Here is a 17,042-nt window from a genome sequence, read left to right as displayed (position 1 = left end):
GAATTCTTGACAATGATCAACCATGATCCTACTTGACCTGTCTGACCTCATTTTCAGTCCCCCCCCCCTTTTTTTTTTTACTGTACTGGGGATCGAATACCAGGGCCTTGTGCTTGTCAGGCTGCACTCTACCAACTGAGCTATATCCCCAGCCCTCTTTTTCTTCACCTCTCTGGCCTTTTGCTATACGTTGGCAAAACCAGGCTCCCTTCCTGCCTAGGGCCTTAGCACAGCTCTTCCTTGTGAGCACGGCTTTCTTCTGACTGATTGGTATATGGCTCAGTCCATCCTTCATTCACGTTTCTGCTCACATGTGACCTCCTTAATGAAAAAAAACAAACAAACAAAAAACAGGTCATTTTAGGTGTAGAGGGGTGATGGGAGAATGGAAGGTGTATGGGGTGGTGATACAAGACAGCTAAATCCTATTCTGTGTATAAAGTGAATGGTTGTAAAGTTAAATATGATGCAATAATCATGTTATTTGGAAACTTGAGGGTAAATGTCAGAAAAAAATAACAGTAAGTTGTAAAAATGGTTGCTTTTGGGGAGCAACATTTAGCACCTAAGTTCTATAATTTTTTTAGAGCCTGAGTACTGGTTTACTTGTTTACTTTGATAGGAATAATTTAAGAACATCTTTAGAGCCAGTTTACAAATTACAGAATAAAATGGGGCTTATTTGGGGGTGTGGGTTTGGTAAGTGCTGACTAGGATTCAGGGAGATTGGTAGTGACAGGAACTATAATGATGTGGTCATGTGTCATTTCCAGGGCAGGGCAGGCTGAGAGAAGTCACGCTAGGTTAGGAGAGTGAGACAAAGACAGGAGATAGCATGAATGTGGAGCCAGTTTCCAGGGGATGTGGGACAAATGCTCCGACAGAGAATGGAAGATGACTGGCAGAGTGTTTGATGAGATTATATCTGATTAGGCAATCCATCTCTTCTTTTCATCCAAATGGTTCTATTTAGTACTGAAACATGCTTCATGAATCTAAGCAGACAATCCACATTTACGGATTGGTCTGTTTTTGGTACCTCTTCCTCCTGTAGGATCCCTGAGTGCTCAGCTCAGCCCTGCTGCTTCTCTTCCACTTCCAGTAATGGAAACACTCATCCCACCCGCTAAGACAGCCTGCCTCTTCCCTCAAACACAACCAGGGAAAGTTTGTGCGAGGAGGAGGGGAAAAAGGGAGCGAGACTGTGGATTAGAATTAGCTCTTCTGCAGTTTGGAAATGCCCTTTGAGACTTAGGGGTGCTGGTCACCCTCAGAAAGAGAGTCTGGAGGGATTTTGTGTAGCACAGGAGAGTACAGCACTCTCCACTGTTCAGCTTGGCCACAACCCAATTGCCCATGATGATCCTGCTGAAGAAGGTCTCTGGGGAAAAGAAGTCATTTTTATTCAGAGGTTCTGGACTCGTACTTTTGGAAGGTCCCTTCTCATGTTATAGCAATCAGTAAAATCAATCTAATCATATGTATATAAATGTGCACATATGTACACACATGACATTTTGATTTGTAGATACTTATTTAAATGTTAATTTTAGTGGTGTTCTTATTTTGCTTCAGGTCACAAATGTTTCTGTAGGACTTTGAAAAGCTTATAAGCTTCAGAAACTCTCTAGTGCCTAACAGAGGAGAGTGTTCTGGGCCACTATGGCAGGATCTCTTGCAGACTCAACACCTTTAATTCTTCTAAACAAACTTGTTCCCAGGACCATACAAATCCATACCAGTTGACTTTCCAAACTTCAAATCTTAGGGTTAGAGTTTCCCTTCCTCCCTGTTCAGGAAGGCTTCTGAGTCCCTGCACAGAAGGATACATTTCTTTCCAGAAGTGTGGATTCCAAAGGTAGGAGCAGATTTAACTAATCCATACACAAGGTCCAGTTGTGCTTTCCCTGCACTGAAGTTTGCCCAAAAGTTCTCTCCAGGAGTTTCCATTTCTACCTAGGTAGGGAAGTCTCTGGTGGTGATCATGAGGTATAAACAAAAATAGAGCAACTGAGATAATTTGTTACAGGATTCCCTTGCAACATCCACTCTTGCTAGATGTGATCCTGTGAAGAAAAGATGAGACTTTAGGAAGATGCATATTTTAATGCTTGTGCTATGTATATTATGTGGAATCAAAGTTAGACAAAAGTTTGAGAGAGAAGTTGAGCTAATATTGAAAAATTAACAAAAACTTGAAAAACTGTTTCAGGATTTTAAACAAGCTGCACTGATAAGCCAGACCAACCTGAGTCTTTTTCATGCTACCGCCATGTGCCACCACAGGTATGGAGTACAATTGGTGTCCAAGGGGAGGCAAGCGGGGTCATCACATCTATTTACTTACAGCCCCATGAAGAAGCCAGGAAGGAATGGAAGATATTGGGGACAATTTTCTGGATGTGGCAGCATTCAACAGGTGGAGAAAAATGAGAATTCCCTGTGGAGACACAGGAACCACCACATCTAGCATGTCGTTAGCACCGTGCTGCCTTTCACACACTCTCAGACCAGTTGGAGGGTAAACACCTGCATCATGGTATTGGGGGTGTCCATTTGTTACCAACCTGTATAATATAAAGGGTCTTGGTAATATGTAGAATAAAATTATACATAGCTTGAAATATCTAAGCACAAAATAAAGTAATGTAATTTGTTCATAAAAGGGGACTAACATAAAAATTCCATTTCCTAGAGGAGAGGGTGATTTTAAAAAGTAATGTATTTTCCAGAAATTTTGCCTTTAAAAAACATAACTGTAAATCTAAAACTAATTAAGAAAATGCCAGCAAATATCTACAAAATACAATAAAATCTACAAAAACACAGTGCTTAAAACATTATTACCTCTAAGCTTATTACTCTTCTGTAAGAGTCACAGAAGGATAGAACACTTATATAAGGTAAAATATAGACAATCAATTTAAAATACATTAATAATATGATAGTATATAGACTTTGCTAGTTATAATGTGTACATTTTTACATGTACATTTGATATCTGAAAATTAAGTTTTGATCGTTTTGCTTTTGAATGCATAGAGATTCAGCACATGCAGATTTTAATATAGGCTCAAATGTACTAGGTTAAGTAATAGTTTATAACATCACTTTTAATAAGAGAAACAGCACTTAATTTCAAGGAGGAAATTAGGATAATTCATAAATTATGTAGACAAGACTGTAAATATTCAGTTTAGAGAATAGGGCATAGTGAATTATTTAGGAAATTGGCACTCTTTATTTTTCATTTTAGCACATAGTACATCTATATTTCCCTATAAGAGAATTTTCTTTAAAAAAATTTAGTGACAAAGTAAGATAGTAACTGGACCTTCTGAAGGTGACTTTGGGTTAAAAGGCCTAAATTGGACTAGGACCTTTTATTTTACACAGACAGTAAAACACAGTAACACTATTACCTATTTTAACCCAGCAATTTTTATATATTTCATCTCTTTAATTGTCATTCTTAAGAAGAGATGGAATAATGATGACTGATGTGTTTGTTTTAATGGGTGTGTGCAGACCAAAAATGTCCAGGGTCACTGCATTCTGTTAAAACTAAAAAGACCCCAAATTTCTCTCAACCTCTTTCCTATGTTTAGTGTCTATTAGAGTCCAGGAAGTTTCTCTGTGTGTCAGTTCACAATCTCTTAAGAAATGTAATCACTGGGTATATATGGCAGAACCTCCCTAAGCTGATACTGCTTTGCAATTCCAAATAACCAACTGTCATCACCCAGCTAGGATCTCTATTATTCTTTGATAAAAGTAGAATTCCAATCAACAATAAATCCCTGATAATTCAGAGTCCCAATTCCATGTATATTGACTTGTAACAGTTTTACTGAACTTAACAATGTTTACTCATTAGTTATATATATATATTTTTAGGAACACCATTTTTGCTTTTCAAGGTGAATGGTAACACACTTAGACCATGACAGTATGGTTTGTAACTATGGGGACTTGCTTTTGGTGTCTTATAGTAGGGAAAGTAAAACTTTTCTCATTTGGAAAATTTTATAAAAGGAATAGATCTTTAAATTTTAGGGCTTTGATCTTTGAACTTGTGGGGTTGCAGACTTTTGAAGTATCCTTTGTATATCCCTGGTTCTCACTCGTGCGGTTGCTAGGAGACAACATTCCTCAGCCTGAATATCCTACTTGTTGCCCAATTTAATCACCAAGAGTGTTATGATGGAGCTAAGTTTTAGATCGCTTTGAGAAAGTCAACTTCAGATTTAAAAAAAATAATAATATAGATTACTCCCTTCTGTATCCTACACACTTTTCATTTAGCAAATTTATTTTTACTATTCTTAATATTTACATAATTTTAAAAAATCTTTAGCTCTGCAAGCCACATTCTTTGGTTGGGGAGGTGTTTGTGATTTATTTGTACAACTCAGTAGGGCACATCTGGTCACGTATGTGATTAATGTGGTAAAGGCAGCGGGCTTTTGTGTTTGTGGCCCAGCGGGTAAGCTCAGCACATTGTAAGCAGACACTGACAAGAATCAGGCACCCTCCTTGTGTGATCACATTACTTTAGATTGAAACAAACACATTTTATTTTAGAAAAACTTTAAAAATATACTTTTATATTTATAGTTACAGATGCTTAACAATTTATATCTCTCTGAGCATGCACCTTGATGCAATGTAGATATTCTGCCATATTTTTCCATTGGCTAATTGCCATCGGATGACTTAACAAGAGCTTTGCCCTACAGGACACTTTGATCAACATATCTCCAGAAAAAATGAAACTGCTGTTTCTTTAGTGGTTTCCTTTTTTTTTTTTTTTCCTTATTTTTGGTATGAGAAGTATGGTCAGGGAAGTCTGTCTTCAGCTTTGTCACCTCCTCTGGACTTGATTTCAGTCATTATCAATTTTGATGAGATATCCAAGGAACTTTCAAGATTCATTTCCAGATATATGGTTCAATGATTATTTACCTTGTCCGAATAAACTAGATGCTCATTAAAGTTAATGCTGACAACTAGATAGGTATCCAAAAATAGCGTCAGTTGCTGCCTTTTGGTAACACATGACTTAGATGATATGGTGGTGTGCCTCTCTTCACTGCCTCATTGTTTTTGTATTTCTTTTTTCTTTTTTTTTTTTTTTTGGTAATTGGTTAAACTGTACAAAAAGACAAATTATGTTTTATAAGCCATATATTAGAATGTGCATTGCACAGGATTTTAAATTTTTTTCTAGGTAAGAGTGGGGGGAGTACATGATGCAATTTGAATAGCAATTAACTAGGAACATTTCAGAGATTTATGGGGGGAGCAGGGATTGCCCTGGAGATTTCGGTACAGATCATCACCATAGGTATACATCATAAGTAACGCTTTACTACCTATTGATAGAATTGCTGAGTGCAACACAACTTACTGGCCAATGACTATGGCCAGTATCAAGAGATAATGTCATGTCTTGTTTGGAATTAATGCTGAAATCTAGTGAGAAGTTACCTGGGAAGGCATCGTGACCCTACGTTAGCAAATTTTTGCTTCTAAAATAGTGCCAATTGCCAAGAAATAGGAGTATAATTTCATTATAAACTACTTGAGGGAAACAACCTTGTGGTTTCTCAGTAACAACCATGAGGTGAACTTAGAAGATGCCAAGTGGTTCACATACATGAATGGTAACTTCTGCCTGTCTGTACTATCAAAAGCCAAGTTTTCTAGTGTGCCAGTGTTGATTCTTGTGTGATCTTCTAGCAGAACACTTGGTGTACTACTTTTGGATAGTGTTTGCCAAAATATGAAGCAAGAATCATGAGTACTTCAACTATGGTGTGAACAAACATTAAAAATACTTGTTAAAAATTATGACAGCTCATTTCTTTGGATTGAACTTCTATACTACCCCTTGCCCCAACTGAACAAAAATCAAAATAGAGTCCCTCCTGCTAAATGACACTTAAACTAAACTGTGAGGAAATAGATCCAAAGTTGGACTAGTCTCCCTGCCCATCCAAAACAGAGATTCCAGACTGAGTCAGCAAAACAAAGAAATACCCTCTGCTTTTAACCCTGAGCCCCAAGTAGCCTCAAGTACCCTGATGTTAACCAATCTGTTTGCCCCCCTGTTGTTCTGTTTTCTTATTTCTATCTTACGAACTCCACTATTATTTCCCAATGGGATTTAAGACCAAATAAATCCATTTATGATGGTGACAGAGAGTGAGGTCAAGGCCCAACATTCAGGTCAGTGGTCAATTTAAAGAGGTTGACCAAAAGGGAAAAGGTTGACTAAATGGAGAGAATTTGCCTAAAGTTACCTCCCTGTGCTGTAACCTCATGTGATATGAAAACAGGCTATAGCCTACTCTTGAAAAAAGTAAATGAGTCTCAGCCAATCACAAGCAACCACTGCTCAAACATCAAACAGGACAGAAGTGAGCAGGAACCAACTGGGCTGTCTCTACCTCACTTCTCTTTTCTGTTATGTCACTTCCTTTTTGAGCCAATTTGGATCTAGACTGCTGCTCAATTCTAGCATCAAAACTAAAGCCAATTAAGGTCTGAAAAACTAGGGTTTTTAAAAAATTTTTTAAATAATTTTCTCTTTACAATGTGAGAAATGGAATCACTTTTCACTTTCAAAATGAACTCTTTCTCAACCTTCCAGACACATCAAGGGAGAAAGTCTCAGCTAAGAAAGCTAAGAGTTAGTCTTTTTTTTTTTTTTTTTTAATTTGTTCTTTTTAGATATACATGACCATAGAGTATATTTTGACATATTATTTATTCATGGAGTAAAACTTATTCTAATTAGGATTCCATCCTTGTGGTTGTACATGATTTGGAGTTTCACTGGTGGTGTACTCTCATATGAAGTTGTGTCTGGGAAAGTTATGTCTGATCATTTCACTGTCATTCCTCTTCCATCCCTGCTCCCTTCCCTTCATTCCCCTTTGTCTAATTCAATGAACTTCTATTCTCCCTGCACCCCTGTTCTGTGTTAGCATCCGCATTTCTGAGAGAATGTTTGACCTTTGTTTTTTTGGGTGATTGGCTTATTTCACATAGCAGGACAGTCTCTAAATCCATACATTTACCAGCAAAAGTCATAAAGTCATTCTTTTTATAGCTGAATAATATTCATTGTGTATGTATACCACGTTTTCTTTATCTGTTCATCTGTTGTAGGGCTCCTAAATTGGCTTCATAGCTTAGCTATTATGAATTGTGCTGCTATAAACATTGATGTGGCAGCGTCATTGTAGTATGCTGATTTTAATTCTTTTGGATATGTACCGAGGAGTGGTATAACAGGATCAAATGGTGGTTCCATTTTTAGTTTTTTTGAGGAATCTTCAAAACCACTTTCTAAAGTGGTTGCACTAACTTGCAGTCCCACCAGCAATTTATGAATGTACCCTTTCCCTTGCACTCTTGTCATCATTATTTCTACTTGTATTCTTGATAATTGCCATTATGACTGGAGTGAGATGAAATCTTAGTTTTGACTTGCATTTCTGTAATTGCTAGAGATGTTGAACATTTTTTCATATATTTGTTGACAGATCCCATTTCTTCTTCTGTGAAGTGCCGGTTCAGTTTCTTTGCCCATTTATTGATTGGCTCAAGAAGTAAAATCAAGAATCAATATATGGGACAGTATCAAACTAAAAACCTTCTTCACATCAAAGGAAACAATCAAGAATATGAAGAGAAAGACTACAGAAAGGGAGAAAATCTTTTCTACCTGTACCTCAGATAGAGCATTAATCTCCAGGATACATAAAGAATGCAAAAAAACTTAACACACACACAAAAACAAATAATACAATCAATAAATAGGCAAAGGATTAGTCTTTAACAATGTTCTAACTCTTTATAATAGATGGTGCAGTCCAAGGGCTTAGTGTAATGTAGACCACAGTATCCAGTACTAATTTTATTTATTTTAAGGATTGCCATCTGTTTATGGCATTGCATACCAATTTTTCTATTTACGGTACCAAAATTAGATTGTATTTTTAAATACATTCAGTTAAGTGAAAAAGTCGACTTAAAGGAAATATTCGGTAGATGATAGTGTAAGTAGAAAATAAGGTTGGGCACCTTTCATGAAAAAAGAACTGAAGTTTAGGGAACACTGTTTTAAGATACTCTCGAGTAATATGTAGGATATGTTAGTTTCTAGAACAGTTGTGCTGAGTTCCATGTATTAATTTACATATTCAGGTTCAGAGTCCAGACATAAACCAGAACATGCAAATGAATATTAATTTTTCAAGGTTGTAATGAGGACCAAATAAGAGCCTATGAAGAATACTTACCATAGAGACCTCAACCATCACCACTCAAGTAGATTTCAAGATGTCATAAGATGTATCACCATTTCTCCCAAATTTCCTTAATGAAATACAAGAAACTCATGGTAACTGTTCTAGAAAATATAATATTTTTCAAAGGAAAATAGATAAAATGGTGACACATCTTATTACATTTTGAATACTATGTTGTTGAGAAACAAGCCCACTGGCTCTTCTGCACTAACTATAGTATACTTTAAGTGAAAACTGTGCAGTAGAGATGCCTGTGTGGAAAAGCACAAATTTTGAAGTAAGCCTTATCTCAATTTGAGTCTCAAGTATTTACTCTGTGCCATTTCCTATATGAAACTCTTCTGAGCCATGATTTTCTTTTCATCTGTAAAATGCAGTCATAACTACCTTACAGAACCAAGTGAAATAGCATATGTGAGGCATTTAGTATAGTATCTGGTAAGTAAATAGAATCCTCATTTTATTTTTTTTAAATCCTGAACTCTTTCCATATTGAGACTAAATATAATTATTAGATATGCAGGTGAAATGGAGGTGACTTTCTGTGCCCATGAACATACATTTGATTCCTTCAAAGCCCTCATCCCACCACTAAACTAGCTCTCATCCCATAAACTAGGGAGAGGGGAGAGAGAATTATCACTGAGCCACATACATTCACAAGTTAATAAGTAAAACTTACTTCTTCCTCTTCCTTCATCTCCTTGTTTCTGCAGTGAAATGACATTTCTTTATAAATCTGAAGCAAAGATTCACAGTAATGAAAACCTGGCCCCTTTCATATGTATATTAAATACATATTAAAAAATTTATTTTTAATATAAGTCATGTATCACTTACTGATGGGATAAGTTCTATACAATGCATTGTTAGACAGTTTCATGGTTGTATGAATACCATAGAGTATAAAGTGAGGGGTTCATGATGTCACTAGGTGATATAATCTTCAGGGACCACCATTGCATATATGTGGTCTATAGTTAACTGAAACTTTGTTAGGCAGAACATAATTTTAATAGTGTACATTGTCAATAAGAGCACAAGCTTTCCTCTATTGGTAACTGATAGCCATTTAAACTAGGTTGAAGAATACCATTCAGGCTTTTATCGTTTGAGTTCCAGAATATCATCCGCTCACATTCTGTTGTGAAAATGGTTCTTACTTCCCTTCCTTCTTTTACCAAAATCTTTTGAGAACTAGTCACAGCTCCTTAGGTCATATGAACTTATGTACCTGCTTCTTACAATGGATAATAAAAAAATGAAAGATTTTCTTTTATAAGGGTCAATGAAAATCTTTTTGGAAAAGTCACATACAGGAAAATGTTGATTATATTATTAGAAAGTGTAAATTCCAGAAGGCACCAATATTTTCTTTCTTTTTTTCAGAATTAAAGAGTTTGAAGATGCTGTCAATTTCTTCACCTGGGCTCTTAAACTTAACCCACGTTTTCTGGATGCTCTTGTTGGACGTGGGAATTCCTACATGGAATATGGAAATGATGAAGCCACCAAGCAAGCACAGAAGGATTTTCTGAAAGCATTGCATTTTAATCCATTATATGCAAAAGCCAGAATTAGTCTAGGCTATAATTTGCAGGTAATATTATATAACAATAATTTAACCATTGACAAATTGTTTGGACAGGATAAAGAATATATTTGGCCCATAAAGAATATATTTGGCCCATTAGTTGCGATGGGGAGAAAGGCAATTTCTTCGGTTATGAACATTTACCTTTCCCTTACTTTTAATATGCAGAACAGCAGTGGGACACAGGAGTTTGTTTAGTGTACAGGGAGCCTGCCTGGAAGAGTCTTGGGACCTAAAATGCTAGTCAGATGAGGATCCTTGGAATTTAAGTTTTTTTTTTTACCCCTTCCTACCCTTATGAACAGCTTTTAAAACTTACTGGATGAATTTCACATATAAGAACCTGACTAATGTTTGTTCCACTAGTTTATATCTTGGTTCCATAGGTTTTGTCCTATTGAGTTAGTGAAAAAAAATTTAAAGGGAATAAACAATGTATGAAAGTTTTAAAGTGGATTCCAGCTGTGCAAAGGGTCAGACGATTTACAGGGACTTCTGGATTCAGCCATCCTCCAAACGGCAATGGACTTGACCTTGCTAGGAAGATCTGGACAGGCACTTGTCCCTCCAGCAGGAAGGAAGGGTGCTGCTAGACTGTGTGGGGCCTCGCAGATCTCCATGTGGTTTCTGTGACACTGACCTGTGCGCTGAAATGTCACAACTCACTCAGATACTTGCACTAATTAGAAGTGTAGGGACATTTTTGGAATAGAGTAAAAAATGTGCTATATTTTTCATGAAAAAGAACTAAGCAATTGTAAGTCTTCTTTTTATCTCCTCTAATATTCAAAAAACTTAAGTAATGGAAAAAGATTGTGTTCAAATTATTGTAATTTGTAATAGCCCTGTTAATAATGTGCCCTTAAAGTTGCTGCTTTTTCATTCAAAAAGAAGCAATTTTGACTGATCTAAGGCTGATAACATTGGAGGTGTTCGGGATTGGTGCTATAGTGAGGTATTCTCAAGAATTTATTAACGGAATTAAAACTGCCTTCTGAGAGTTAAATACAAAATTAGCCATTATGGATCAGAAGAATTTGCAGAGGGTTGGGGTGACTCCAAAGCAGCTAAATCTGAAGACCTCCAGTGGAATGTGTCGGCATCATGGCTCACTGCATTTAGCAGGTGTTTACTGTGTACCTGATATAGGGCAGGAACTTCTCTAGCCTAGGCATATAGCAGTGAGCAAGATACGCAGGCTTCCTCTGGGAGAGTTTAATTCCTATTGGAGCGACAGACACTAACAATTATATGAATAACTATTTTATTATAATCATGATAAGTGCTACAAAGACAAACAACAGGCTTTTTCCCAAGGGAACCTAGGTTTATTTGAAGAGTGTGGGGGTTTTCTGAAAGAATTAACATTTGTGCTGAGGTGTTAAAGACTAGTAACTACTCAGAAGTAGGAGCTGGGGCTAGGGTGTGTAGTGTTTCAGACTGAGGGAGTAGCCCATTGGAAAGCTTTGAAAGAAAGAGGGGGAGGGACCTAAGGGGTAGGATGCTATGGGCAAGGGGAGAGTGGTTAGAAGTGAGGCTAGAAAATTAAATAAGGGCTGGTATTGAAGGCCTTGCTGTTCAGTTAAAAACATGAACAACACTAATCAGAGAAGCGACATCAAAGATTTGCATTTTATGAAGGTCTCACTGCAAAAGGATTGAAGAGCACATCAGTATAAAGGATTGAGTCAGGAAATGAAAGACTGATACAAGACAGTTTTAGGATCAGTGAACGAGAAGACTACTTGCTAGGTAGTCCTGGTCTTCCTGATACCTGGGTTGACTTCAGGCCAAGAAGGCCACTGGCAACAGGAACACCCTAATGGGGGACTAGACGTACTATCCAGGGGGAAAGAGTGAGGATTTGTTCAACAGGTACTTACATATTCCTTTACTGTTTGCTTATCATGGGGCTACAGAAGGGAGCACAACAGATGACAGATAAGTTCTATTGGGAGACTGTTTGCAGTTTAGTATTCCAATAATCTAACCTCAATTTGCCTGCTTCCTTGTTTAGTAAATGAACTTGTGATGACAATGTGGATTTTCAACTGGTTTACTCAGAGAGAGAAGATTTGCCTATCCAAAAGCAAGGTCCAATTTCTTTAGTAGCTGCATTTATTTTTAGCTTTTTGTGAGACTCGCTGGGCTTATCTTGGTTAAAGTGTTAGTTTCTGAGATTCTGACAGGTTAGCTCTTTGAGCCCACGAGAAAAATGATAGACCCTAGACCATGCCAAATTCATTAACCAGCTGCCTTCCCATGGTGAGGTGTTTGGTAACTGGTCTTCTCTGGGAAATACTCTGACATCCTATTAAGGGTGTCTTTCCTGACCATTTTCCTTTTTTTTTTTTTCCACTTGGTGCTTAGTTCGGTATACATACATGCTTAGGAGATTTACCAGCATCTTTTATGGAATATGTATAATGGTACTAAAATTCCAGATGCTGTACAATTTATCAAAATGTTTTATCTATTTATGCAACACATTAATTTTACTTTATATATAATGCATATGTTATATATAACTGGAATCCAGTGCCAAGCAAATAAACATAATCCCTGTCTATGTTTTTGGAGCTTACTGTAAAATTTTCAACAATTGTTAGAATCATTGGTGTTTCACATGGTGGCCATGTTTTATGTAACCTGAAACTGGTGTAAGAGATGACCCTGTAATTGAACTTATTTTAGTTAATTAAAATTTTACCATAAATACTCATAGGTAATTAGTCAATGGAATTTGCTCACAGTATAGCCCACCTTCTTGTTTAAAATATCTTAGATTTGTACCATCTGCCCTTTAGTTCCACATGCCATAGATTTTGTATGAGGTAGAATCATAAGCATTTGTCATATTACAAACTATTTCTTACTTCATGAAATCAGAAAATTATTTTAGGCCCAAGGAAAATTCCAGAAAGCTTGGAATCATTTTACTATTGCCATAGAAGTTGATCCGAAGAACTACCTGGCCTATGAAGGAAGAGCTGTGGTCTGTCTTCAGATGGGTAATAATTTTGCCGCAATGCAGGATATTAATGCTGCCATAAAGGTAAAAATCTATTTAGATTATGTTATTATTAGCATAAATTAACACCATTAATGAACTTTTTCAAGTAAGGGGTTCTCTGTTCCCTCTTTAAAGTGACTTATGGAGAAAATATTGTTTATGGAGAAAAAAATTTTTTTTTCCTTGAGTAGTTCCCAGGATTAAGAGTTATAGTGACTTCACCATTTTGTAGTCTAAATTAATTTGAAATGAAAAAAGAAACTAATTCCTAACAAACATTGGTGGTTCTTAGTAAATGCAGCTTGTAAGTTTCATAGGACATAAATACTACTTTGTAATACAAAATGAATGTAAAACATAAAACAGTGTTCTAGGTCTGAAGGTAAAGAAAGAATAATGTAAATCCCCAGATTCTTCCTGTAGAGAAATTTCAAATAAAAAACTACTGTTTTGAATGTAGTGACAAAAATTCTTCTTTTCTTTTAGCTTTTGAATTTTGTTTCCGTAGATTTGGGTAGATGTTCTAAGGTTTGAGATGAGAAAAAGGAAAGAACTTAAAGATAATTATCACTACATAGGGCAAATAAATGTGTTAACTATTCAATTTAATTTCTCTCTAGCTTAACACAGGTAAACAGATAAGCTTTCCCTCTGCAGCTATTCCTTGGCAAGAAACTTAGTAAAGCACCAAAATTATTTGCTTTATTGCAACCAAATCAACAAAGTGTTGACATGGAACCAATTTCATACAAGTCCCTTCTCAAAATATTTGTTCTAATGGGGTTTTACCTCCAATATAAAATTACTTGTTTCCCACAAGTAGATTTCATAATGTTCATTTCTGCAGACATGAAATGGGAGATAAATACTATTCCCAGATGCTAAAGACTCACACTATCATGTTGCAGATCAATACCACAGCAGAGTTCATAACAAATCGTGGTGTGATTCATGAGTTTATGGGCCAAAAACAGAATGCAATGAAAGACTACCAAGCAGCAATTGCTTTAGACCCCAAGTACTCACTGGCTTACTTTAATGCCGGAAATATCTACTTACACCACAGGCAGTTTTCTCAGGTAATGTGAGTTTTCTGGAATATTTTCTTTTTGAAAATAAATGCTTTCTTTGTTATATATAGTTTGAAAATGCATTCCTTACACCTCAAACTAATAAACCATTAGCTTTTCCTTTAAAAAAAGTAATGTTCTCTTTCATAAGAATGTTTATAATTATCCATCAAATGTTTACACCTGTATTGATTTATTCTCCTCAATATCATCAATCATTCAATGCTTGCCCAGAAAACATTTTTTTTTTTCGACTTTCCTGAGTGTCAGATCTTGTTATATTCAGCTTCGCCAGCTTTCAGCTTGGAGTCTTCTGTTTCCCCCTCCCTCCACCTCCACCTGGACATTCTTCAGGACCCTCTTTATGATGGAGCCGCTAACTCATCTTAATTTATGCCTTTCCTAAATTGCATCAGTGAGTATATGATTGGGAGGAAGGAGACTTGGATTGTAGTTCTGGTTTTATGTGAGCCATTAATCTCTTTCGGCCTCATTTTGTAATGTCTGAAATGAAAGTTTTAGGATATTAGATGATGTTTTCTTAAAATGTATTTATTTGAATTGTAGTGCATTTATATGATTCAAACTCTTGCCTTTCTGATTATTTCTTTTTTATCTGTAATTACTAGCTTGCTCTGCTTGTCTTCTTGCTCTTTAACAGAAGATAAACTGAAGATAAGCAGACAAAAGAGTAAATTAATTTATTGCTACCCTTTATTTATATGGTGACAATTTATTAAAATTATGTCTTTTATCCCTGAGTATTGTTTTGGCAGTATCCCACATATTTTGGTCTATAATTATTTTTAACTTGAGTAAAAGGTCATAAAATTAACCTTCTTAACTATTTTAAGTTTATAGCTCAGAAGTGTTAAATATATCCTGCAATGCTTTTATTAATGTTTTCCTAAAACTTTGCACTTGCAATTTTTATTTCCCCTTTGACTCAAGAATAAATTAGACATTTATTCATATAGAAGGATTTTAATATTCTATGTCTTTATGTGCATTTTAAAGTATTTTACTCTGTAATCTATTTTTTTTCAGAGTTTTTCTGAACATAGAAAGGCTTATAGTTTTCCTGTTGTGATTGCCTTTCTAAAAATAACTTTAATACCCTCATTTCCTTATTTAATGCCTCTACTTGGAACCACAATAAAATTACCTTGTAACCTCCTTTCTCCTCATTAACATGAGAGCATAAATCAATAACCCTTATCTTAAAAAAAAAAAAAGGAAAATGAACACTGGCCTCATAGCCGACTCAGGCTAGCTCCTCCGTTTCTTCACTACGGTTCTTTGTAGAAGTCTCTGTTAAGCAACTGTAGTAACTGTCTCTCAGTTTCTAATTCATCTCATAGGCTCTCCACAATCCTCTTCATCTGAGCCAGTGACTTCCTCTATCCTTCTCTTACCTGACTTCTCAGCAGCATTTGACACAGGGCACTTTTCCCTTCCTAAAGCGCTTTAGTGGCTGGGTGACACCATTCTATCCTGTCTTTTTCCCTACCATCTTGGCTGGATGCTCCCTTCTCAGTCTGCTTTTCTGGCCCCTCCTCTCTGCTTCTGTTCTGAGTGTTGGTGGTACACCAGGGCTTGTTTCTGCCTCACTTCTCTCTACACTTGTTTTTGTGGATCTATCTCTAATACCCTCACTGCAACATGACTCTAAGATCTTTAGGGGCAGGAACCATACTCTGTCCTCTCCTCCCTCTCAGAGAGTACATTTCTTCCCATGATTTACATCTCCGCCTTTTTTCTCAGCTCCTGACTCATATTTATCTCCAGTTCCTAAAAGTGGATATTTTACAAGTGCATTAAGGGACAAAATTGAATTAATTTCTGTGCCCTCTATCTCCAGTCCAGCTTTCTTTGAATAAATCCTCTCTAAATTCAAGATGTCATCTAAATAGAAATAGAGCCAACCATCACTGTCTTCTCTCATCTAGTCTCCTTCATCTAACCAGTCATCTAATTTTGTCCATTTAACTTCATAATTTATTTTCTTTTCTCCTAAATTTGTCCCTTGCATTCCATTTCTACTCCATTGCTCTTATTTTTTCTCAAGTTAGATCATGGCCCTCGCCAGCTGGTTGACCTCTATGATGGGCCAGTTGGCCTCAGTGGGGAAGCTAGATACTGAGGCAGAGTTATGGATGGTAGAGTTCTGTAAGGCATGTAAGAGGTTTGTCCTCACTCAGATTTCAGTTGATAGCTGGGTGACTAATGTTTCCCAAGCAGGCAGGCCAAGGTTAATTGCCTTAAACTTCGATAATCTCATCACTTTCCTGCTGAGTTCTAGAAATGTTCCTTAGCATTATAAAGTTAGTTAATGAGATTAAGACAAATAAAATGCCCAGGGTGATTTTTGATTTCTGTATATGCTTAGATGTGCATGAAAGGAAGATCATTAACTTTCAAATTTATTTCTTTGGTAACTCTATGGGCCATCCCATACAAAATTATTTGTTTAGATCTAAAATGAAGCTTGAACTTTAAATTTTTTTTTTTTTAAAGTGTAACTCTGTTTTCTTCACATTCCTTGGGCAACATTTCATCTGAAATATTGTCTATCTTCTGTCTCAATGCACAGGATGTGTGGGCTTAAGAGTGCACACACATCCAGGGTCAAGCAGGTTTTTTTCTTTTATTGTTAAAATCGTTTTTATTTTTACAGACACATTTTGATTCATTGTACACAAATGGGGTACAACTTTTCTGTGGTTGTACACAATGTAGATTCACAGCATTCGTGTAATCATACATATATAGAGGGTAGTACTGTCTGTTTCATTCTACTGTCTTTCCATTCCCACCCCCTTCCTCCCCATTTTCCTCTATATCATCCAAAGTTCATTCATTCTTCTCTTCCTCCCATCACCCACCCCCTTGTTATATATTGTCATGCATTTATCAGAGAAAGCATTCGGCCTTTGTTTTTTTTGTGCTTGGCCTATTTCACTTAGCATGATATTTTCCAACTTCATCCATTTACCAGCAAATGCCATAATTTTATTCTTATATATACCATAGTTTCTTTATCC

At 36.3% G+C, this 17,042-nt stretch overlaps 1 protein-coding gene across 2 annotated transcripts in view; it reads left to right on the top strand.

Annotated features, from left to right (window-relative positions):
* The window catches only part of TTC6 (tetratricopeptide repeat domain 6), a 204,643-nt gene that overhangs the window by 179,878 nt on the left and 7,723 nt on the right, over positions 1-17,042 (top strand). For both annotated transcript variants that reach the window (XM_079119380.1, XM_079119381.1), the window contains 4 exons: positions 2,213-2,286; positions 9,711-9,921; positions 12,818-12,970; positions 13,837-14,007. In XM_079119380.1, the coding sequence (XP_078975506.1) occupies positions 2,213-2,286; positions 9,711-9,921; positions 12,818-12,970; positions 13,837-14,007 (609 nt within the window). The remainder of the gene's footprint in view (positions 1-2,212; positions 2,287-9,710; positions 9,922-12,817; positions 12,971-13,836; positions 14,008-17,042) is intronic.

This window comes from Sciurus vulgaris (assembly GCF_902686455.1).
Source record: "Sciurus vulgaris genome assembly, chromosome: 2".
Classification (NCBI taxonomy): Eukaryota; Metazoa; Chordata; class Mammalia; order Rodentia; family Sciuridae; genus Sciurus; species Sciurus vulgaris.
The sequence above is the reverse complement of the archived record's forward strand: the minus strand, read 5'-3'. Positions and strand labels throughout refer to the sequence as shown.